Below are 22,985 nucleotides of genomic sequence, written 5' to 3'. Positions count from 1 at the left end.
CACCCGCGCCGGGGGATATAGATGCACGAGAGCGTCGTATTTTACAGCATCCGATATTGCTCCATGCGGCGTGTGCTCCGCGCCGACACCGGCGGAAGCTTTCACGGGAGCGACGCAATTGTTTGGATATGAAACGGTCTATTCAGGGGAGAGGGAAGAGAGCAAACACGGCGGAATCGAGCGACGAAAACTCGATAACTGGGGCGATAACTCCGCGGCGCCCATTTACCACAGTCGGCTCGTGCCAGTTTCGTCCAACTCGTGTAACGAGGCGAAATCTCGGGGTCTCTTCCACACTGGCCGTGTTATCGTCGCAACCTTCGTTGTTCTCTCTCTCTCTCTCTCTCTTTCTCTCACAATGAATCTCCCATTCCCGTGATAAGCGTAATTGTCGCCGGTTACTGACCGGTGCTCGACAGTTTACGATTGAACGACCTTTTCAGGAAAAATATATAATCGCGTGCCTTTCCATCTCGCGATTTTTATTTATTTGGACTTTAAAAATGCATATTTAAAGCGATCGATTCTTATTTAAAATTCTGTCGGCGCAAGACACAAAGGCTGAAGTCAGGCGGGAAAAAGTGAAAGAAATTTCAGAGTATTGATGACGGGATTTTGGACGGAGCTTCTGCTTAAAGGCTTCTTCTTTGTTCACGCGCGCTCTCCGCTCGCTCGCGGCAAGTGTCCTCCAAAAATGTCGAAGGAGGATCGATAAACCGGTGTACATTTGAAAGTTCAAAATATTGGCGGACGGCCAGAGGCCTGTACGATGACAGGATAATACGCTCTGTGCCGCGGCGCCGAAATAAACCGCGATGCGCGCGTATACGGGAGATGAAAGAGCGCGATTTTATACGGATACTCCCCCGTGAAGTTGGATTCACCGTCGGAATCACCTCGCTCGCTTTTCGCCTCGGATTTGGAGAGTAATTTCCGCCGACCGTGAAGTTAACGGCACGCCGCGCCGCGCCGCGCCGGCGAGTCGGGCGAGTATGAAGGGAAAAAAAGGGAGGGAGCAATTCGATCCGCGAAACGCGCTCTCGTCGGCGAAAATGTAGCATTTGCCTGATTAGAAAGCCCAAAAAGGGTACGAATGAAAAGGGAAATTCGTTCACGGAAAGAACGATTTTGTTGAAAGATCTAAATATTTTGCTAAAAACAGATCTGAAAAACAGATCAGAAAATAATGTTTTGTCGAATCATTAAAATACTTTGTTGGAAATGTTAAAACTGATAAGCATTGTTATAAAACGTTTTGATATTCTAGCAATCACTTTGACTGTCGCACAAAATTATTTTGATTATTAAACAAAAATTATTTTCAGATCTGGATTCAGCAAAATTGTTCTTTCCATGTTCTTTTGGAAGGCGCGTCTATTCTAAAATAATCTCCCAGAAAACTCACCGTGTATCTGTTAAGTGTGACGTATGTTTTATGTAAAGCCAATTAATATGCTTATTAGTACATACAATAATAATAACGAATAAAATAACAAAAGAAATGTGAAAAATCAAATATAATATAGATTATATAAAATATGTATTAACAAGAATGATAAAATATGATTAAGCTATTATAAAATAATGAACACATTAGACATTATTTTGCAACACAGAGAGAAAGATTTCGTTAAGTTTAACGAATTTCGAAAAATATTGTTTCAAACAATTGGGGTTGTTTCTGCCAAACAATATAATTTAAAGTAACAAAACTGAAAAATGTATATTTAACAGAAAATGTTCTTTTTTTTAAAGTATATCGTTTCAATGAAATAAATGTAAGTCAAACAGAACTGATTGAACTGTAAAGAAATGTTTCTCTCTGCGAATGAAGCTTAATTCAATCTAACAAGGAGTATATAATACGGATTAGGATAATCAATAGAATTTCTCGCTCGAGCTTCGGTCACGTGTGCCTCATAATTTTCAGCGTATGTGTCGATGAGTCGTGGAACAATAAAAAGAAATGTAGGTTGAAGAAGCGATTCCCGACTCGCCTCGGAGGAAATCACGACGTTCGCGTGACAGGGGAACTTGATTCGAGTTCTAACGGTGATTAAAAAAAAAAGTGTACCTCTTCAAGTGAGTGCGTTTTAATTTATATCACAGCGTCCGCGCGCGGCACACCGTTAAGTTTCTCGGTCGAGCATAAATCTCGCGGACCGGGAAAAAGAATCCTAACAAATGGCCTATCCGTCGGTTCTATTGATATAGAACACTGGCTCTTCCTTTCTCCCCGTTGAATTTCACGATCTCTCACGACTGAACCTACACAGAAGCGAGGAGAAAGGAAAAGTAATTCGAAAAAATAAATTCCTGGTAATTATCGGAGTTCTCCTTTCCTCGTCCTCTCTTCCACCCCCCCCCCTCCCTCCCTTCCCGTTTTAACGCCGGCGTCGAATCTCGCCGGCGCGGCGTCAAATCCTCGAATTTATTATTCGGAATCGTAAGAGCGGAATTGCCAATAGCAGCCTCTTCCAGCCTATCACGGAGACCCGACCTTCGACGATGGTAGGTGGCCGTAGGGTGAAGCATGCGGCGAGCAATGAAACCACCACCACGTCCATGGTCACCGGCGGCGTTACCAATAGGAGCGACAACAACGTCGTTGTCTCCACTGTACAACCGACCACCACTCAGCAAGTAAGCTCCTCTCTCTCTTTCTCTCTCTCTCTCTCACTCTCTTGCCGTGCATCCTCGTTTTCATTACGTCGACGCGTATCACGTCGACGACGCGACGGGTCGGTCGCGCGACGTCTCGCGGCCTCGGGAGAGCGAAGAGCGGTAGTCGTATCTCGCGGGAACGCGCGACTCCGTCGCAAAGTGTCGCCGCGCGCGATATCGGACGCTCTCTCTCTCTCTTTCTCTCTTTCTCTCTCTCTCTCTCTCTCTCTCTCTCTGTCTTTCTCGCGACATTCAACCGGCCGCGAAGTTAGACACAACATTGTGATTATTCAGTAAAAAAAAAAAAGAGGAGAAGAAGTTGCCGCGCGGCCGGCGTTGACAGGCGCGCGTTTGTGCGGCACACGCGCGACGCCGTAACAATAAGCTTACACTTCGCCGCGGCGTCTTCGAGCGGAGCGATCTAGATCTCGCTCCCGAAGTAAGTTACTTCCCAGTTTCGACGAACTTTCTGGTGTTCTCGAACGTAAATACACGGTGTATCTCTAACGTGCGACGATAGCTGTTATGAGGCATTGTCAAAGAAAAGCATTTCCTCTCATCAGCACGATCGTGATATCGACAAATAAATATTTAGCGTCATTTAAGAAATTTCAACGATTTGTAATAAAAATTCATTACGATTGCCGGCTGTTAAAGACAGAACGAAGACTTTGTTTAGACAGTTTTATCGTTTGTTTTCAGAACAAATCGCGCGTTTACTTAATTCTGGAAATATTCGCTACCGCGGCTATACTGAGAATTCTAAAGTTTAACCGAAATTACTCTGTGCAGGTTTATAGACTTTTTTCACTAATTATTCTTCGCGATTCACGAGGCCTCCGGGGAAGTGCCGAAGGCGTGCGAGCGCGTGAACGGATGACGCTCCGCCACGAAGACGCTCGTGAACGTATAAGGAAAACGTATATACGTGAGTGTGTGTCGCTCGCATTCGCCGACTTAATAACGCGCGTGTGTACGAGTGCGCACACGAGGCACCGACCGACGCGAGAGCTTAACTGACGTATAAATAGCGCCGTTTTAAAGAGAGCCGGCTAGAACTTTCCCGCGTGTACGTCTTGCGTGATCACGCCCGTCAGGAAGGCGCGAGTCGCTTTCCGAGGAGGACCGCGGAAAGCGACTGGAGCGGGTCCAAACGATCGGATCGGTCGACGCGCGATCGAGGGGGAACGGGGATCGGGGATCTCTTGGCGAGCGGAGAACCGTCCCTCCTTTAATTCGGAGTGCGCGGAATTCGTTAATCGCTTTTTGCGGTATCCGCGCGACGGCATTCGGTGAACGACTCGTGATGTGAGTGAATAAGTTCGTGTTGTGAAACGAACTTGGGAGTCGCTTGTGACACGTACGCGCGATTCGTAAATATTATAGCGTCGATATTCATCGTTAAGAAAAAACTCTGCACCGAGCGTGCCAAATTGCGTTCGACCGAGACGATTCTTTAATGATAATTAGGAGAAGATAAAAAAGTTAGGGATATTTAGTAATGGATCTTGTAATTTTTGAATGTGTGTGTCGCTGATTTAAAATTAAAATAACTTCTCCAGCCAAAATTCACTTCTGTTGTTAAAGTTACAAGTCCGTTAGATTATGCAAAACTAGAGACCTCAAAAACTCAAAAATATATCTTAATTTTGAATAGAGATTTGAAATCTCAGGTGATGATAAACAATAAAGTTCATTGAGTAAATTACTGAGTTTATTGAGGCTAATCGAGTCGAGTTTCCGATCGAGAACGATGCGAGTTTAAGGTCACCGATCAATATATGTGAATTTCGATTTCTCTCATCCAAGAAATAATTTCCGTGTCGCCCGGCAGAAAGTCCGACGGATCTTCGAGGAGCAGGCCAGGTGGCAAGAAAGCGGCCCACGCAGACGCGTGAAATGCACATCGTCGGGCACTGCCTATTGCGTGGTCAACAACTACAGCATCGTCGCGTCTAGGGGCGAACTTGCTCGAAATAACCGCGCCGCGAGTGAGACGACGTCGACGACGACGACGACGACCGGCGTCACTACCAAGAGACGAACGTCGTCGATCGTAAACGGGAGGATCCATTCCAAGGAGGAGATCGCTCGGAGCGGCATCCTCGCCGCAGAGGAGCCGAGGAAGCCGAAGGACGTGTCCAAGGACCCGGCAAGACCGGGCATCTCAAGGGGCATCCAACGAGGTATAATCAAGTCCGCTTCCGTACCGAAGGATTTGAAGGAAGGTGCGTTGCATAATTTCTAAATTTGCCAACGGAAATTACATGTCGCCAGTTATCATGTATTAACTGTTTTATACTTTTTATTTTTTAAATCAAAACTAGCACTTATCAAAATGTAACTGTTTATATTTCCTTTTAAGAGAGAAATTTCAGTATCTAATGAGTATTGCGATACTTGTTAACAAAAATTATTTGTCACCTACTATTATTATTATTATTTATTATTATTTATCGATTTTATACTCTTTATTTTTTTCATTAAAATATAACTGCTACTTTATTTACAAAAGAAACTCCAACTAAATTAACAAGAATCGATACTTGTATCGAAAATTGTATGTCGCCTATTATTATTTGTTAATCTGTTTTATGTCTTTTTATTTTTTGTATTTCTCTTATAAAAGAAACTCCAGCTAAATAATGAATGTCGATGTTGCTCAAGATTCTTAACAAATACGCATAAATTCTTCACATAAATTTACGGTTATTATTTACGGAAATGTTAGCTTTTTTATATTTTGTAAGTTTGTGCTGAAATCATTTATTTCGTTTTCTTTTTGGATACCTAAGCATAGTCAACATCATTCTTCTTATTCGGTTTTGGACGGAGAGATTATCGTCATCAGCTATTCTAAATATGCGCCGAAAGCTGCGCCGAGAATTATTTTCGACGGAAAAGTTAATTTCCTGTACTATCTATATCCACCTAATGACTACTTGGCTGTGGAAATGTGACGATGCTGACGTGCATGCCGTGATAATTTGTATTTTCGCCCCATTCGCGCCTCACGGGCACGAGTTACCACCGACGAGACAACAATATCAAAATCACATATTTCGTAGCGTCTGATTAGAATTTCAAACGAAATCACCCATTTACCACCGAGGACCTTTTCGAATAACGGTTCCCGACACGCCGAACTCGTTTTCGTGCACGGGACTAAACGGAAATAAGCTATTTTCATTTAAAAATCTAATGAAAGCATTCCGTTCGATATAAAACAAATTCAAGTTAATTATCGAAATAAACGTATTATAAATCTCTCACCGGAATCCAATAGTTTGTTTCAAAGTTAAAAGAGGACACCTTTCTATTTATATGAATCTAATTTTCTAAAACTCGCGCGCGTCATGCACGCGTCGCGAACTGTCAGTTCGGGCTAGAACGAAACAAAATAAATATTCACTTTCGGTCGCGCGCATCGATCCCTGTTAACGAAGGCGCGAAGTTCTGTGTGCTCACGCGATCTCCATCCCCCCACGATCCGCTTAACTTCGCTTCGCGCGAAAATATTTCACGACAAACCCCACGACGCACGAGACGCGCCCGCTAGATATACGTCTATTTAAGCCTGCGAACTGCAGGCTGCCGCCGAGAGACGCTGCGAGAGACGTCTCGGGGAGCAACACTACCGGCCAAATATAGCGCCGTGACTCCCGCAGGTCTTCCAGTGAGGGAGAGAACGTTGCGGCGAGTGCCGGAGGAGGGCATCCTGAAGAGGTCTTCCGCCTTCCTGGCGAGTCTAGCGCATCACCATCCCTCCAGCGGACTCGCCGAGAGGAGTTCGCCGGACGACGAGTTGGCCAGGTTCCTCGGGCCGTCGAACGGCTTGTACGAGCCGCGCCACGGCTCCACGTCCTCGAGATACGCCGGCCTGAGGGGATACTTCTCGATCCTGACGAACGGCGACGACGAAGCGCGCGGACTGTGCGCCCTACGGCCGTCGCCTAGCGTGCAGACGTTATCGACGAGCCTGAAGAAGAAGGGCGTCGGGGTGAAGAAGTCGGTGTCCTTCAGCTCCGACACCAGCTTCGAGGAAAAACGCGCGCCGTACCGGAAGCCTGCCGTCCACGAGGCCAGGGTCTACCGCAAGGGCGTGCTTCAAGGTGAGCTCCGGGCGCTGTGCAGGCGTTCGCACGATGGCGACTTCGCAAATTTTACACGTGGAAAGAACGATTTTGCTGGAAGGTCAAAAAATTTGGATCTGAAAATAATCTTGTTAGATCATCAAAATAATTTTGTTGGAAACTCAAAAATAATAAGCATTGCTGTGAAACGTTTTGATATTTCAGCAATCAGTTTGACTTTCCAATAAAATTATTTTGGTCCAACAAGAATCATTTTCAAATCTGTATTCAGCAGAATTTTTGGATTTTCCAGCGAAATCGTTCTTTCCGTCAGCACGTAGTTCTTACTGAATCGTACGTCTGACTGTTTTAATTAATTAAAGTTTTAATTAAAGATTTACTTTATTCAACTGTCTCTCTCGCTACTTTTTCAACAAAAGATAAATTACGAGTCACTTAAAATCCGATAATACTTTACGCACCAACGCGATGCAAGATATTCGGATCATCGCTTTTACGTATATGCGACGCTTATTTTTGCCAACGATTTTTTATTTGCACAAACTTTTTGCAAATACATGACATGTACCGCGTCGTTTATTAGCGCCGACAAATTGATTCCGACATCACTGTGTGACATCACTGATAAAATGCACCAACTGATAAGAACAACGTTTGTGTCTCGATAAACGTTCGTTTCACGCAAGCTGGTACTCTGATCAATATGAAAATTTTTGACAAAAATTTACAAAAATGACGTTATCTTAATAAATTGGGTTTCGTTAATTTAATAAACTGGCGCGGACACAAATTTATATCAGTAAGCAATTTGTGATTTTCCTTTACGTGAAATAAATGTCCGTGCAATTTAATAGCGAAAGAGTTCGTCTAAAAATATGACAAGCTTTAAAGTTTGTAATTTATGAGATTTGGAGAATTTCAAAGCGTATAGTCTGTCATATGAAATTGATGTGTTGCCCAATAATAAATTCTGCCACATTAAACAGTTACAGTTGCGCAAGTAATCTAATAAAACTTGCTCGCGCGACTAGTTATATTAGCTTTGAAATGTTCAAGAGTATGAATATAAATCTTGCAGACCACGTACGCAAAGAGACGATCAAACCAAAAGTGCCGCCCTCGTGGGAAATACCCTCCGGGGGCCCTACGGCCCTTCTGAGGGCCGCCAGAGAGGCGGACGACAACGGTCTCAAGGAAATCGTCGCGCAGGCTCGGAAGGTAGGCCTGAAAGGCATGGACGTCAACGTGGTCGACAGTAGCGGGAGGGTGAGTACGAAATTCTCTAATTAATTGGATTAGCCTCTAATTGCCGTTGCGCTCGGCTAATTTAAAAATTGCTTTACGATACTCCCGTTTACTCCGTTAAACGGATAGTGTGTGGCGCGGCGTGATACGTGCGTCTGTGAAAAAAATTGTGAGTAAAATTATAAAAAAAAACGAAATTTTTGCGAATCGACGGAAAGAATTAAATATGGGAAAGCGTAAGAAAAATATGGGAAACAAGAAAAATATACGTAGAATCATTGAATATTGTTACATTCAATGACCGCGGCCTAAAAGAATCACGAATAATCACTTCACCGTCGGCTCGGCCGAATTTAGTTCGAGATTCTTCCGAAACCTGGGAGCCTGGGAACGGGTGATGGTCGTTTTGGCGAAATGGCTCACGCTAAACGAATCCGACGGATTGGAAAGCCGGCGGCGATCCGTAATTAACAGCGCGCGATTCGCGATCGATGAAAGTGCAATTAAGGCCGAGCGAGTAGTGCGCGACGGCAGGAAACAAATTTCGCCTTCGAATGGATCTATTTTTAAATTGCCCGACTGGGACTCCGGTGATTCCGACGGAGGCGCGGCGAGTTTTCGCTTATTCGCGTTATGCAAAAATGCATCGCAACTGCTGGGGCAAGCCTCTGCGGGCCGCTCGACGATTGATTGCCGACGGTCGGGAGTTAAGTCTCGAGATGAATACTTTATACTCACGCATATTGCTCTGTCCTTTTTCTCAGCTCGTTGAAATTAAAGGAGGATAATACCGGCATAATACTAACATAAAAATCTTATCTAAAAATCATAGTAATTAATTTATTTGCAACGCAAAAAAAAATAAAACACTAACATGATTTGATTTTATAGTCACGTAATCGTGTTCGTGAATAGTTTAGACGACGTTTAGAGCAAGACTGAACAGTGTTATGACTTTTTTCTTGTCTTTTTAAGTGTTTTTTTTTTTTTGGAAAGGATCTTCATGTTGGCCTAAAGAGAATTTTCGGTGTGTTTCGTGCTGCTTCGTACTGCGGTGCATCTCGATCAGATAATCGGCGTAACTGGCATGATGGTGAACTTTTCTAATTGCTGACGAAACTCTGTATAATTATACCAGGCTGTTTTCCGGCCGACGTGTAGATTAAGCATGTTTAGAGGATCGATCCGACGAAACTGGATTCGACCATCACAGTCCGTCGCGGACTGTCGGCAAAAATTCCATGCTCATGGTGCTTTCATTAGCGCCCACGTGTGATCCCCTCGTGCATGTATAAGTCTCGTGGAAAAGTACCGAATTGCCTGCCGCTTCTGCAGCAAGTCGGGTGTAAAATCGCGCCCCGAGAGGCATAAGATTGGTTGCGTTCCGAGGGGAAATGTATATGTATGTACACGATATCGTTTAGGAAAAACGCTGGAACGTATCTCTTAGCAAATCTAGAATTAATTCTTTTCAGCAAAAGTTTGTTTTATCTGTGGCAGGCAGGGATTAAGGATATTTAATAAATTTAAGACACTTCACTTCGCAGATCAGAATCTTTTTTTGTATGAAAAAAAACATGTTACTTTCTAATTGAAGCATGTAAATTGAGGGGAAATGTATGTACATGATATCGTTTGAGAAAAACGCGAGAAATATATCTAGAATTCATTCTTTTCAGTAAAAGTTTGTTTTATCTGTGGTGCGCAGGGATTAAGGACATTTAATAAATTTATGACAGTTTACTTCATTTCACAGATCTGAATCTCTTTTTGTATGAAAAAAAAAAAATAAAACATTACTTTCCAATTGAAGCATGTAAATTGAAGGGAAATGTATGTACAGTCGTGGACATATCGATTGCGACACTAGTATATATTTAATATATATAAAATATATTTTATAGGTAACTAATATTTTGCAAATGCGAACCATGATGATCTATTATCTTTAGAGGTAGTACACCAATCGTGATTAGCATTTGCAAAATTAGTGCGTTTCGAAATCTATTAAAAAAAAGTGTCGCAACCGATAATGTCCACGACCATGTACATTATATTGTTTGGGAAAATCACTGGAATGTATCTCTTAGCAAACCTAGAATTAATTCTTTACAGTAAAAGAATTTTTTATCTCTGGCGCGCAAGGATTAAGGACATTCAATAAATTTAAGACACCACTTCACAAATCTAAATCTCTTTTTGTTTGAAAAAAAAAACATGTTTCCAATTGAAGCATATAAATTGAATGAAAAAAAAATACTTTAAATACAATTGTATTGTATTTAATTTTATTGTGTATAAACTCAGTTTACGCCGTATGACGTTTTATAGATAAAAATCTGAAACAAGCGTGCCAAGAATTGGACTATATTTTTTAACAGATGTAGAATTAATTTTCGCCAGTAAAAGCTTCCACCCGTGATGCGCGGAGATTGAGGACTGTAGTAAATTTAAGACGTTATGTATGTACTTGCAGAAGTGATAAATCTTCCGCGTATGAAGAGAAGCACATTACCTTCCAATTAAAGCACGGTGAAACGAAGATTAAAACGAAGGAAAAACGAGTTTGTTTCATGCGCACGGTGTCGTTTAGCGACGTTTAGATACCAAAAAAAGCTAAAAGGCAATCGTTGCCGGGAGCAAAAAAAAGTGAGCGAGTGAGTGACGGGAGTTCGCGTAATGCGATGTGACTAGACGCTGTAATTAGCGTCGTCTCGAAGGACGCTCATGATACGAGAAGTTTAACGTCCCAATGACGACTCGCGTTCGTTATCATCGAGCGATTCTTGGTTCGAAGGACGAAGATCGCGGACGGCTCCTTCGACGAGGAGGACGTTACGCGCGCGCGCGCGTGTCCTCTGAACTTCCGAACTGACCGACGACGCGTATTTCCCCGCAATCCCTGGATCGATACGAAAGCATGGTAATCTCGATCCGTCCGCGTCGCCGCCCGCGGGGAGCGTCCGCGACCGCATTCCGCATGCGGCGGTGTCGCGTCGCAATTAAAGTCGGATCTCGCGCCCTCCGTCTCTCCTCTCCCCGCGTAGATAGAAATGCGGTCGTCCTTCGTGGAGACGCGGCGAACGCGCTTGCACTAAAGGCCGGGACGAAGGGAAGCTTTAATGTAGGTGTCCCGTGTAATCGTGACGGATAACCCCGAGGCCCTCCCTCGCCCCCTCCCGTCGCCGTTAACCAAGGTCGCGCACGTGGACGCGGGAAAGACACATACGTTACAATGCGCGCGTCGAGAAACTGCGCGCTCCCGATCGGTTACGCGCCACCGTCAACTAGATGCGATCGGTTACGTATCAACCCTGACGCGCGCGCGGCATCGAAAAGATATACGCGATTTCCTCAAGTGACACGAGACGGACGCCGGCGATGATTCAGCGAGGCTGCGGATCAAAGAATTCGCGCGAGGTCGGCACGCTACGTGCAAAAATAACTGAAGCGTTGGAAATGATATACTGATGGAAATAATAGCTTTAATTTTCATTGTTAGTAACACGGAATTGTGTGAACGGTATTTTTCGATTTAATTTGAGTAGTTCAACCTAATCTTGAATTACTTAGGCAATTCGTAATTGATGGCAGAACTCGGTAAAAAATTTTATATAATTTTATTATTATATTTATATCTATTTCATTTTTATTATTATATTAGATTTATTTAATTTTATTTATACCGTCTAATAAAGAATTTTGTCGCGAATTATTAATTGTATTCATTTAAATAATAGAAACCTATAAAAAAATATCTTGGCTTTCAACGTTTTATTGAGGAAACCTATAAAAAAATATCTTGGCTTTCAACGTTTTATTGAGGAAAATGTGAAAAGTAAGTGTTCAATCCGCGCGTGTATTTTTTTTCGTTCGGAACGAACGAAATAGGCCCCGTAGTGTTTGCCGATTTACAATTCGCGCGTCGTCTTCAAGGCAAACGCGTCTTCTGCCGAGCGTATAATGTTAGCACAGTCTGTGTTTCAACGTCTGTTTGTATACCGGCGCGCAACGCTGACGCAAGTAAAGCAATAACGTTTGAACGTCAATAGCCACTTAATAAATTGATTCTTAACGGATAGTCCATTGTGCATCTCGGTGCCGGTGGCGGCGGCAAACAATGGCGGAACGAGAACGTCTTCCTACGGGATGTCATACTTCTCAACGATCGCTCGATATAAAACGCGATATTCATTCCCTTTTCAACATATTTACACGTCAGCCGAGTGTAGCAACAATAGGCGAAACGCGGCATTCAGTAAATCCGATTAACAACTCCACATATGTCGGGGATATGCGTACATACGTATATTATAGTGATTCCAGCGCTATAGGAGAATCATTTTCTCTCGATGGGGGGAAAAAAAATTGTAATCCAGTTGTGGCCGAGAGATCAGCGGAACGTTGGCGTTTTCAATTTAAAATTCGTCCCATTACGCGTTTCGTCACATCCGCGTGGATTTAGCGGATTAAATCCGCGAGATGCGCGCCGTATAACGCCGCGCGATTTTTCATGTCACGGTCAAACGCCGTGAAAGAGAGGCATTGACGGTTGTACGGCGCGCGGCCGCGCGCGGGGCGCGGCCGGAGGGGCGAGGGATGAATAATGTTCGCCGATCGAAACGCGCGAGTTTACGTAATCGGGCATGCTTTCGGGCGCAAACTAAACCCGGGGGAATTATTTGTTTTTGCCATTGCAGACGGCCGTAAGTTACATGGCGGGGAACGGCGCGGCGACGATGCTCGAGCTGGCGCTCTCTTTCGAAGGCGTGGACCCGAATCTGCCCGACAATGAGGGTAACACGCCGCTCCATTTTGCCGCCCAGGCCGGTGAGTGATCGAATTATGTCATATGGTGGACATCGAGTTGCCCGCGGCCGCGGTTCTGCCGAGACCGCGATATATACGCGCGTATGTACATATATAACGTGTTTTGCCGCGGAAAATGTCAATGACGTTGCGGGAAATCAATCCGTTTGATCCCACGATTTTCCGGGAATCCGTTTCCCGGAATATCCGGTGGACCAGTGCGATTAGTAACGTTCAGCATAATAATATCGCTGCCAGCGCCGCCGTTACAGAGATATCGCGTCCAAGTATCTGACTGTTATGCAGCCCGTATCAGACTAAAAAGATCGAGATTAAGTTTGGATTGCAGGAATTTAATCAATTATACATGGAAAGAACAATTTTGCTGGATCCAGATCTGAAAATATAATTTTTCTTCAATAATCAAAATAATTTTGTGCGAAAGTCATAATGATTGCTGGAATAACAAAATGTTTTATAGCAGTTTATCAATTTGTACATTCGAACAAATTATTTTGATGATTTGATGAACAAAAAATTATTTTCAGATCTGTATATTTAGCAAAATTTTTAGATCTTTCAACAAAATCGTTCTTTCCGTGTAATGGAAGAGAAAATCTCAAGTTTAGTGAACTTTGCTTTTATCAGTCAAATACTATAATCTGATCTCAATCTCAATCTTTAGTCTTATTTATGCAGGGACATTAGATCGTTTGAGTAATGAAATATCGATATTAAACGCTTTTCTCTCTCGCTTCCTTTCCCCTTTTTACGAGGCTCGAAATATCGTCTTCGGCAATTATAACCGATGTTCCAAAAGTGAACCTGGCGAGGTGCGAGAGTAGGCTGGCGCGCACTTATTCATAGAGAAAGTGACAAGAATAAGTGTTGCATCAATCGTACGCGCGAAAACGTAGCGATGAGTAGGCGTCGAGGGTGCGCTATAGTTTTCGTACAGGAATCTTGAAAATGCGCGCGTTCACATTCGGGAGTGGTTTGGAACATAATTTATCCCCGTGGTGTTTATCTCTGCTTCTTTTTCCGCCGTGTAATCATCCTCCCCTCGGCAGGCAAGTGGCCACGTGGCCGCAAAACAACTGTATATACATCCGTCGCAGTCGCGGATTAATCGTGAACATAAAAAGAAATAACAGGGTAAAGTTCAGGGGATGCTTATATTTAACTTTATGACTCAGACGCGACGTATAAAGACCGAAATAAAGTGAGAAAATGACAAATGGCCGTATTAAAAAGTAAATGGTCATGAGATTCGTACCTTCTTTTCACATTTTGCAATAATGAGATTCGTATTTTTCATATTTTGCAATAACTTTTTTTAATTGCATATATTTCTTTGAATGCCTATGGCAGAGAAAAGTATAAGTTTTAATTAGTTTAAAAAATTTACAAAGAATCTATTAAAAAAGAGAGAGACGACGATTTATATTTTCTATGCCCGTACGGCATAGAAAAATATAAATTTTAATTGATTGAAAAAATTTACAAAAAAATCTAATTTAAATAAAGAGAGAAACGACGAGTTCTTTAATCGGCGTTAAATCAGGTAATCCACTTACTTGTCTGTCAAACGTAAATGTCCTTTAAGACTAGCTATTCTAGATTCCGTTAGACGTTTACGTTAGACGTTACGCAAATGGGGAGAGAAATGTGCAGAGAGTGGCGATAAGGGCCGTCGGGAAACGCTGGAAACGCGATCTTAAGCCTAATGCCAAATCTGCCGGCAGAATTATCGCGCCGGCATGGCACGAGGATCCCATCGCGTCGCACAATCGCCGAAAATAGCGGGATACATCGAAGCGAACCTCGTGCAACAAGCGCGCGGCTCCGCGATGACGCGTGCCGAAAAACGTTCCGAGCCAAAACACCGCGGGTTATGAAATATACGAGGTTCGCGCACGCGGTGCACGAGAGAACACGGCACCGATGATGTCAATACATGTTCTCTGTTACGTGTGTCTGCGGACAGGACAGACCGAATGTCTCAACATCCTTCTGGAGAGGTGTCCGGACATCGAGGTGGACGCCAGAAATACCTTGGGCTTCACGCCGCTCATGAAGGCCGCCCTTCAAGGTAGAACCAAATGCGCGAAGATTCTCCTGTTCGCCGGTGAGCAAGCACTTCAGTCTCAATTAATTAACAGTTCTAAAATTTGCTCCAAGCAATAAAAGTAATTTGATAAGTCCGTGTACAGCCCGACCGCAAGTAATTCAGTATATAATCTTAATTAGCCTTAATTTACTTTAATTAATAATCTGATAATAATCTAAGATAGTAATAATTAATCTATATTATTATAATGTACGTAATATAATAACATAATAATAAATACAACAATAATTAATAATCTCAGATAATAAATAGTATTTGATTAGTGATAATACAAAATGTGATTACAAAAGATCAAAAAATATTTCTTTCTTTATGTATTTATCAAATTTCATTTACGCTTGAGAATTATTTTTTTAGTATTATATAAAATATGATTACAAATTAAGGCTCACGAAATTTTCTTTTTGTTTTATTAAATTTCACTTACGCTACTTGAGAATTATTTTCGTGAATTCCTAGGTGCAAATCCTACGCTACGCGATCACGGTCGAGGCCTGAGAGCTGAACAGTGGGCGAGGTTTTGCGGCAGGTACGTGTGCGCCGAGATGATCGAGAGATTCGCGAGACATCGTCTGCTGGAGAGAACGACGTCCTGTCGTTGGGGCAGCGAGCCCGAGCTGGCTGCGAAGGTGTTACAAGGAAAGGTACGTTCTCGCACGCGAGCCTCCTCGTAATCGGATCCCATTCGTCCGGAAGAGACGTAAATCCTTACGCAAACTATATGCCAGGTGACGCCTATACCTACGACGCCTCTGCCGCAATCCTCGGGATTGAAGTCGAAAATAAGAAAAGTCTTCCGCACCACCTCCAGCCCGGATCGAACCTTCTCCCTGGTGTCGCAACTCACCAGCGCGGCTCTCTGCGCGAGCAGTCCGGCTCTGCCGAAGCCGTCACCCGTTGTAAAAAGTCTTCTGCGACCGTTGAGCGTGCCCCAGTTAAGGTGCGACCTTCTGTCAAGAAACTAAAACTTTCTGAGCTATATTTGCCGAGCGGATCTGCTTTATGATCTTATCGCATCTTTTCTTAACGAGTGAAAACTTCACAATGTTTGTTACGAAATTTAAAATGTTTATTAAATTATACAAGCTTCAAAAAGTAACATTGAAACATTAATATTCTTCGAATGTTTTCTTTAAATAAAAATTACATTTAGTAATGGATACATAGATAGAACAGTTTTGTTAAAGTGTCTAGAAATTTAGCTACAGATTGGAAATAATTTTGTTCGGATCAAAATAATTATGTGGGATGCTCAAATTGATTGTTAGAATATTAAAATTTTTAGCATCGTCTTGCATCTATACGCTTAACTTTTAAGCCACCACATTCTAAAAAATTACATTAACCACATTGTCGGTCTGACAGACCTATTGTACTCTCGCTATTATACTCTCACTAATTTTATAAATTAAGTATAATAAAAATGTATTTTTTCTAAATATTTGTGATGGGAAAGAAGAAAATTATGTTTTAATGTGAGGGTTAATAAAAAAATCTTGTGTACAAGAAATAAAATATATTTAAATGGTGACAAATAAGAAAATGGTTGACAAGTAACGTTTCAATAGCGGTCTATGAGACCGATATAGTAGTTTAAAGGTTAATCATTCTACGCAAGTATTTTGTTGGTGCAACGAAATTATATTTTCAGATCTGTATCTAGCTAAATTTTTAGATACTTCAATAAAAATAAATAATTTTGATTCTAAACTATATTCGAGAAAACGAGAAATAAAAATCCATAACATTTTTCAGGGTAACATTGGTTTCGCAGCAGGACTTCCTGGAGAAGACTTCGGAAAAGTACGGGACGAATTTCACGGATAAGATTGAAAACTCAATCGCAAAGCCGCCACGCTCGAAGAAGAAGAGCAAGTAGTCGAACGTAAAGCTTTCGCGGTCGCGACGACCTGCACGCGTGCCGCGTTTATAGTCGTCCGCTTCGCGTTAAAACACGCGCGAGGGGAGAGATTACTCGAGTCTGCTTGACGTAATAAAAGCAGCGAGACGGACAAGAGTGTTTGTGATCTATTTGAGATCATTTACGTGTTATTCGATTCCGCTGTTGCCTGATGCAACCGGTCGATTCATCGTCGTCGTCCGGAGTCCGCGGTGTCCCTCAAGTAGACCGTATAGATCGTTCGTTTTTACCTCGCCGAGAAATATTAGCGATGCATTTGTCACCCGAGAAGGACCTGGTGGTTTTCGCGACGCGGAGGCAAAAAAGAAAGGGAGCACCTTCGAGACTTCGATAAATCACCGCACGATTTCCAGTCGGCGTGCGGCTGCTGCTAAAGTGTTGTCATGTTTACGGCCCGCGTACTCGGGATTGTTTTCGATGTAAACCGCCGCGGCCGGGCGTATAAACATTCGGGACGGTCGAATCTTATTTTTAGTTTTAGACTTGTATAATGGATCCGCGCGACGGCGCGGCGGAACGTGCGGCGGAGCGCGCGTGAGGCGCGACGCGGCGCGCGAGCGCGGTTTACAATCGCAAAAGTCACGATCACAAGAGCCGAACGATCTAAACCCTAAAGACAATCGCGTTGGACGATCGTGATACACATCACATGAACATGTTGAGGGAAGTCGCCTCGTCGGTTTTCGCCGGTAAACGGAATTTCGATTTTTGTTTGATTTTCCTGCAGAAACCGCGAGTGTGTATAGCTCGAAGCGAGGCCTCGGGGGTTTCTTACCGATTAAAGTGTTAAAAATGGTCGAGCGGGCTTGCGATCGATGTGCGTGTCGCACGTCTCTCTCTCTCCCCCTCCCCCCCTCCCTTAACTTATAATATACGCGTTTTACGTACAAGATTTTATATCGATGCAGTTATACTGTCAGATGGTTGTTTAAATAAATGTCTTATTAATCAAGCACTGTCCTTTTTTTTGATTACACACGGTTGAGATACGGGGATCGGCATATTTGGATTGGGGATTCCTTTGTCCCGATTCTTTCGTTCTTCATTGATCCCCCGCGTCGAAAAGCGCGCTCACTCTTCGGAACGCTCGGAACGGCGATTCCGTCGTTTCCGGCGATTCTTCGCCTGAGACAGGATCTCGTATGCCTGCTGGATCTCCATGAATTTCTCCTGAGCCATGCGTCTTTCCTCCTCCGAGCCTTTAATCTTGTCAGGATGATTGTCCCTGGACAGAGTCCTCCATCGCGACGTGATTTCGTTCTGCGAAGCGGTTTGTGAGAGACCCAGGACCTATCGCGGAAGATGAAGAAGAATTAGTTTAAGGTGTACAGCGCTTTTTTTCCTAAGTGAATCGATAATAAGTTCAAATCTAATCGAATCGTCGCGAACGACTGCCCGACCTTGTAAGCGTTTATTTCGCCCCAAGGATCCGTGAGGTCCACCAGTTGCCCCCACGTTGCCCAGAAACCTTGATGCTTCGCCTGATTCCACGTGACCTCCAGACTCGCCTGCATAATAAAGAATATCGACATGAAAAGAGATCTCTTAAATCTGAAGAAAGGCGGATCGGTAAATAAAGCTAAATTATGTCTCGCATTAATTGAAACCTCAATTTTCACCTTTAAAAACCCTTCCTTAGGTCTTAAGAAGTACGAAAATAACCGTCATTTATCCGAGAAATGGTGGGAAAGTTGCGAGAATAACGCAGTAAGCTATTTGGTTTTAATATTGGTTTATATGTAGAAACCAATAGTCTGCCGTATACCAATTTTTGGAGACAGAAAATTGCATTTTTTCATGTCAAATATACGCGCCGATACTGTTTTATTTATAAGTTGTCTAGGCCAGTTCAATAATTATACGTCGTATATCGAGTCGTAAGCTAGAAGCTGTAGAAATTGATCAATCATAGTTGAATATAAGGAGAATATATCGATTATATTTATTATTATTAATTATGACTTATGTTATATATAAAGAAATTAAATAAATATTAAATCTCAAATCATTAAAATACAAATTTTTAAAATAACAAAAATACAAAATACTTTATTTTGGTTACACAGATGCAATTTCCTAAAGTTAGTACAGGGCAGATTTTGTTGATTTTTATGTATGCACTAATATTAAAGCCTAATAATAAAGCTGTTGCGTTATTCTTACAATTTTCACACTATTTTTTTGATAAATGACAGTTTCTTTCGTACTTCTAAAGATTTAATAAAAAAGAATTTTTAAAGATTATTTTATATTCCATCGCGAGACAGAATTTAACCTCATTTACCGGTCCTCCTTTATTCGAATGAAAATTTCAAGTCTTTGTAGACGTTACCTTGAGATCTGTCCAGATGGGCGAGGTGAGGAAGTGTTGCACCGCTTCCGACAGCTTGATCTCCTCGCCTTCGCTATCCGTGATCACCGCGTTGAAGTATAAGTAGCTGCCGATCATGGCGAAGTAGAGCATGAGCGCTAAGCCTAGGCATACCATTCGCCGGATGAAGCCTCTTTTCTTCCTCGGTTTCAGCCGCCACTGTTTGCTGAAGGTGTCGAAGCTCAGGCTCGTGGCAACCACCATGAGGAAGATCCACATTGTATCGTCGCCGATGTAATACAAGGTCGGATAACACAGATACGCTGTGATAAGCGCTTTCCATATCGAACCTTGTTCTCTCCCGATGTTTCCGACCGTCCACACACCTTTTGAAGTATTAATACTGAATGAAGGCTTTCGTAAAATGCCTGCATTTCTAAAATTTCTGTTTTCTAATTGTTTGCATGCATAATCTATTACTTCTATATAAATAATAATATATTATACATTATATTAGGTCGGTGCGAATAAAATGGTCGTTTTTCATATTTATAATACTTAATAAGAAAAACGGTCATTTGATTTGTACCGACTTAATATATTATTTATATATATAAATTTATATAATATATGTATAATATATTTATTTAATTTAATTATATATATGGGATATTATTTTTTATGGATATATATTATAATTTACTTAACTATAATTATAATATATATTATATATGTTATAATTTTATTATTTATATATTTAATATCTAATAGAATCGTAAAATACGATATTTGTATTCTAACAAGAATTTAAAGAAAATTACAAATTCTAGATCTAGATCTAGAAATACTTTCGTTGAAGATATAATACTCTGTGTAATAAAGCTCGTCAGAAAACAACTGCTTTTTCTTCTTCGAAGAATTAATGGCTCCCAACTTCTCGATAAGAGTCGACACGGATCAAATTACAATCTAATGTAGCCCATAGGCGTGTAAACAAAAATAAAAATACGATCACTAAATCTGGATGGGAGAAGGCTAAACAGTATAACTGAATACAATGCACGGGTAAGTCACGCGGCGGGCAGAGATGAGCATTATTTGAAATAGATGCATTTCAAATGGAAATACGAAATGCAAAATGCCTGTTTGTATTTTGTATTTAAAATACATTTTTCAAAAACTGTTTTACATTTTCATTTAAATGGTTTTTACTATTCATTTGAAATTTGAAGTATGTTTATAGATTGGCAATAGTTTTAACAGACCAGCGTGATTAAAGTTGCACGCGACGCGCGATATCCAATGAGCAACTTTTCCGAACAATCTGTACGCTCATTGGATATCATGCGGTAGCTCTTAGGGCAATGAGAATGAGCCCATGACCGTGTCTACGCTGTCAGCCTTATGTGGTGCCAGCCTATACATTCCTTGGCCTTTTCTCGTATGGCGGATTAATTATGAGAAGAAAAATGAAAGATTCCCTCGTTCGACTGTTAAAAATCTTTTGTATATAAAAGTTTATATTATATAAATCTTTTAAGTTTATATATATAGTATAAAAAATTTGTATTATGTTATAATAAGTTATAGTAGTAAAAAATGTTAAGAATAAAAAATGAAAATTAAAATCTAAATATAAGCTAAATATTTAAAAATAAATATCTAAAAAATCATTTCAAAAATATTTATTTTCTATGTTTTATTTCAAATGGGTGTTTAAAAATCATTTTGTATTTTATATTTTGAAATGGAAAGATTATAACTGTTTTTTACTTTTTCTATTTCAATAGATTCCAAAAGCCATTTTGCCCTTCTCTGCCGGAGGATTTCGTCACTCATTTAAAAAATATGATGCAAATTGTACTCTGAGCGAAGCGGAACACATCCGTTTCAACCGTGCCAAACGAGACTCCTCAGAAAGCAGCTCAAAAATGATTTACTTAGTGTCGGATTTGCCATAATTTTTTCCATTTATCATGAATAATGCTGTCATTTTTTTTAACCAGCGATATGCGTCACATACTGTGACCTTAAAATATATTATCATTCGAGCAAACCTAACGAGCGCGCGATAAGAAAACCAATGTCGTTAATGTCGGAAGAATTAACGAGCGTTCGGTAATTCTTTTTATTTCTAATACGATTCTTACCTAGGGCGATCACGGCTGGTATTAGGATCAGCAGCTGCCTGAAATTAATCCCATACACTTCCTCCTGCGGAATCGCGCTGTTGAACAGCTCGGCCCATAAGTAGGCGACCGCGGATTCCGCCGCGAATCGTACCGTGGAAAACGGCGGCTATAAAAAAAAAATTAATCCGATTTTGTCATCGGTTTACAAAGCGTCAGTTGCGAATTGCATTTATTTCGCCAACGTTTCTCCCCACTTTGCATCCTTGTACGTATATACGTATCAGCGAATAATTTGCAGCTCAACATTTACGCGGATAACGCGCAACGTCATCAAGTCTTCGAATAACAACGGCGCGAAACAAAAGTCGTAAGCTTGACGTTAATAAACGTATTTCAGGACCGTTGACGTCAATCGTTTAGCCTAGCCCGTGAATTCTAAATTCTCGGGCGCCGAATATTTATTTACCTTTCGATTGGCTCTAACTTTCCGCTTAAAATCCTCAATGAACGCCGGGTCGTCATTCGCATCGGCCACGTACGCAGGTATCCTGTAAATGTCCCTGAGAAAACCGCAACCCACGTAACCGCCGAATGTGCTGATGTACACGAACGCCTGATCGTCCCTGCCGAGGTATACATGATGCGCACCGAAGAGCCCACCGAAGAGCCAGAAGAAATAAGCCCAGAGCTTGCTCTTCGCACTTTTACTTCCCCGATCGTTCAATCCGTTTTCCTTCACTTTTTCCATGTTTATCTACTTGGAGCAACAAGTCACGAAATATCCATTTTTTATTCACTATATCGATCGATCGCGCGATTACTCGTCCTGATTGTATATTTTACGGAATCTATACGCGAAGGATTACGTGTCCTACCGTGTCGCTGCTATTTACACATCTTCACAGGAATAAAATAATAGTTTATAAGCAATAAAATTCTACTGTTTTTGAACTCAAGTACACCTGTCGGTGGTGTATCGCGGAATGACGGTCGTAGTTCCACTGCACCGGTTTCTGGTTCAACGCTCCGCCAGGTATAACGGTACCGATTCAGGGACGTAACAAGAGTATAGAAATACATATATATTCTTAATAAGGAAATTGAGGAAATAATCCAGCAATTGCTGAAAGTAGAACGTAACAGCAAATTTATTAATAGACGTTTATTAATTTACGACTTACAAATATATATATATATATATATATATATATATATATAATGGTTTTTGAATAGTGAATTGTTGAAACTGTCCAACCATAAGGCATTAAGAGCGCGTCGTCAGGTGCGGCGCATTAAATCAACGATCGGCCGGCGTGCGACGGGCACCGCTAAACGGCATGGTGCTGAACAAATATTGCAAAGGTTCGATGAAATCTCTATTAACATTTATTGCTCTCGTTCTTAATTTGAATCCAATTTAATTCTAGAAAAGTCAATCGCAAATTCAACATCATTTATATCAGTAGAATAAGTATGAACTCTTAAAATATATTTTATGTATTTTAAAACGATTAAATTAATTAATTAAAAATAAATAAACGAATAAATTAATAAACAAAATCAATATTAATTAAATTATTTAATTAAATAATATTAAAAACATCAGTCGACAAACATTTTTTATTATTTCACTTTCCTGACAGGAAACGATTAAATTAATTAATTAATTAAATTTAGA

At 41.4% G+C, this 22,985-nt stretch overlaps 2 protein-coding genes across 3 annotated transcripts in view; one reads left to right on the top strand and one right to left on the bottom strand.

The window, feature by feature from the left end:
- LOC105458784 overlaps window positions 1–17,816 on the top strand; it is a 27,133-nt gene extending 9,317 nt beyond the window's left edge. Inside the window, exons 3-11 of one of the 2 annotated variants that reach the window (XM_011704328.1) lie at window positions 2,482–2,643; window positions 4,499–4,892; window positions 6,333–6,776; window positions 7,837–8,024; window positions 12,704–12,833; window positions 14,800–14,940; window positions 15,403–15,587; window positions 15,672–15,883; window positions 16,699–17,816. In XM_011704328.1, the coding sequence (XP_011702630.1) occupies window positions 2,482–2,643; window positions 4,499–4,892; window positions 6,333–6,776; window positions 7,837–8,024; window positions 12,704–12,833; window positions 14,800–14,940; window positions 15,403–15,587; window positions 15,672–15,883; window positions 16,699–16,822 (1,980 nt within the window). In that variant the 3' untranslated portion in view covers window positions 16,823–17,816. The remainder of the gene's footprint in view (window positions 1–2,481; window positions 2,644–4,498; window positions 4,893–6,332; window positions 6,777–7,836; window positions 8,025–12,703; window positions 12,834–14,799; window positions 14,941–15,402; window positions 15,588–15,671; window positions 15,884–16,698) is intronic. The other variant, XM_011704329.1, reaches the window with a different exon arrangement.
- On the bottom strand, window positions 16,836–22,307 carry LOC105458785 (dnaJ homolog subfamily C member 22). The gene is made up of 6 exons (XM_011704331.1): window positions 22,183–22,307; window positions 21,774–22,061; window positions 21,326–21,473; window positions 19,197–19,561; window positions 18,265–18,372; window positions 16,836–18,154 (listed from the first exon to the last, which is right to left on the bottom strand). Exons 2-6 carry the CDS (start codon window positions 22,053–22,055, stop codon window positions 17,936–17,938), a joined length of 1,122 nt encoding a protein of 373 aa, XP_011702633.1. The 5' UTR covers window positions 22,056–22,061; window positions 22,183–22,307; the 3' UTR covers window positions 16,836–17,935.
- Between the last annotated feature and the right edge of the window lie 678 nt (window positions 22,308–22,985).

Source organism: Wasmannia auropunctata, unplaced genomic scaffold, assembly GCF_000956235.1.
Source record: "Wasmannia auropunctata unplaced genomic scaffold, wasmannia.A_1.0 LD334309.1, whole genome shotgun sequence".
Lineage (NCBI taxonomy): Eukaryota > Metazoa > Arthropoda > Insecta > Hymenoptera > Formicidae > Wasmannia > Wasmannia auropunctata.
This window is presented reverse-complemented; position numbering and strand designations above follow the sequence as displayed.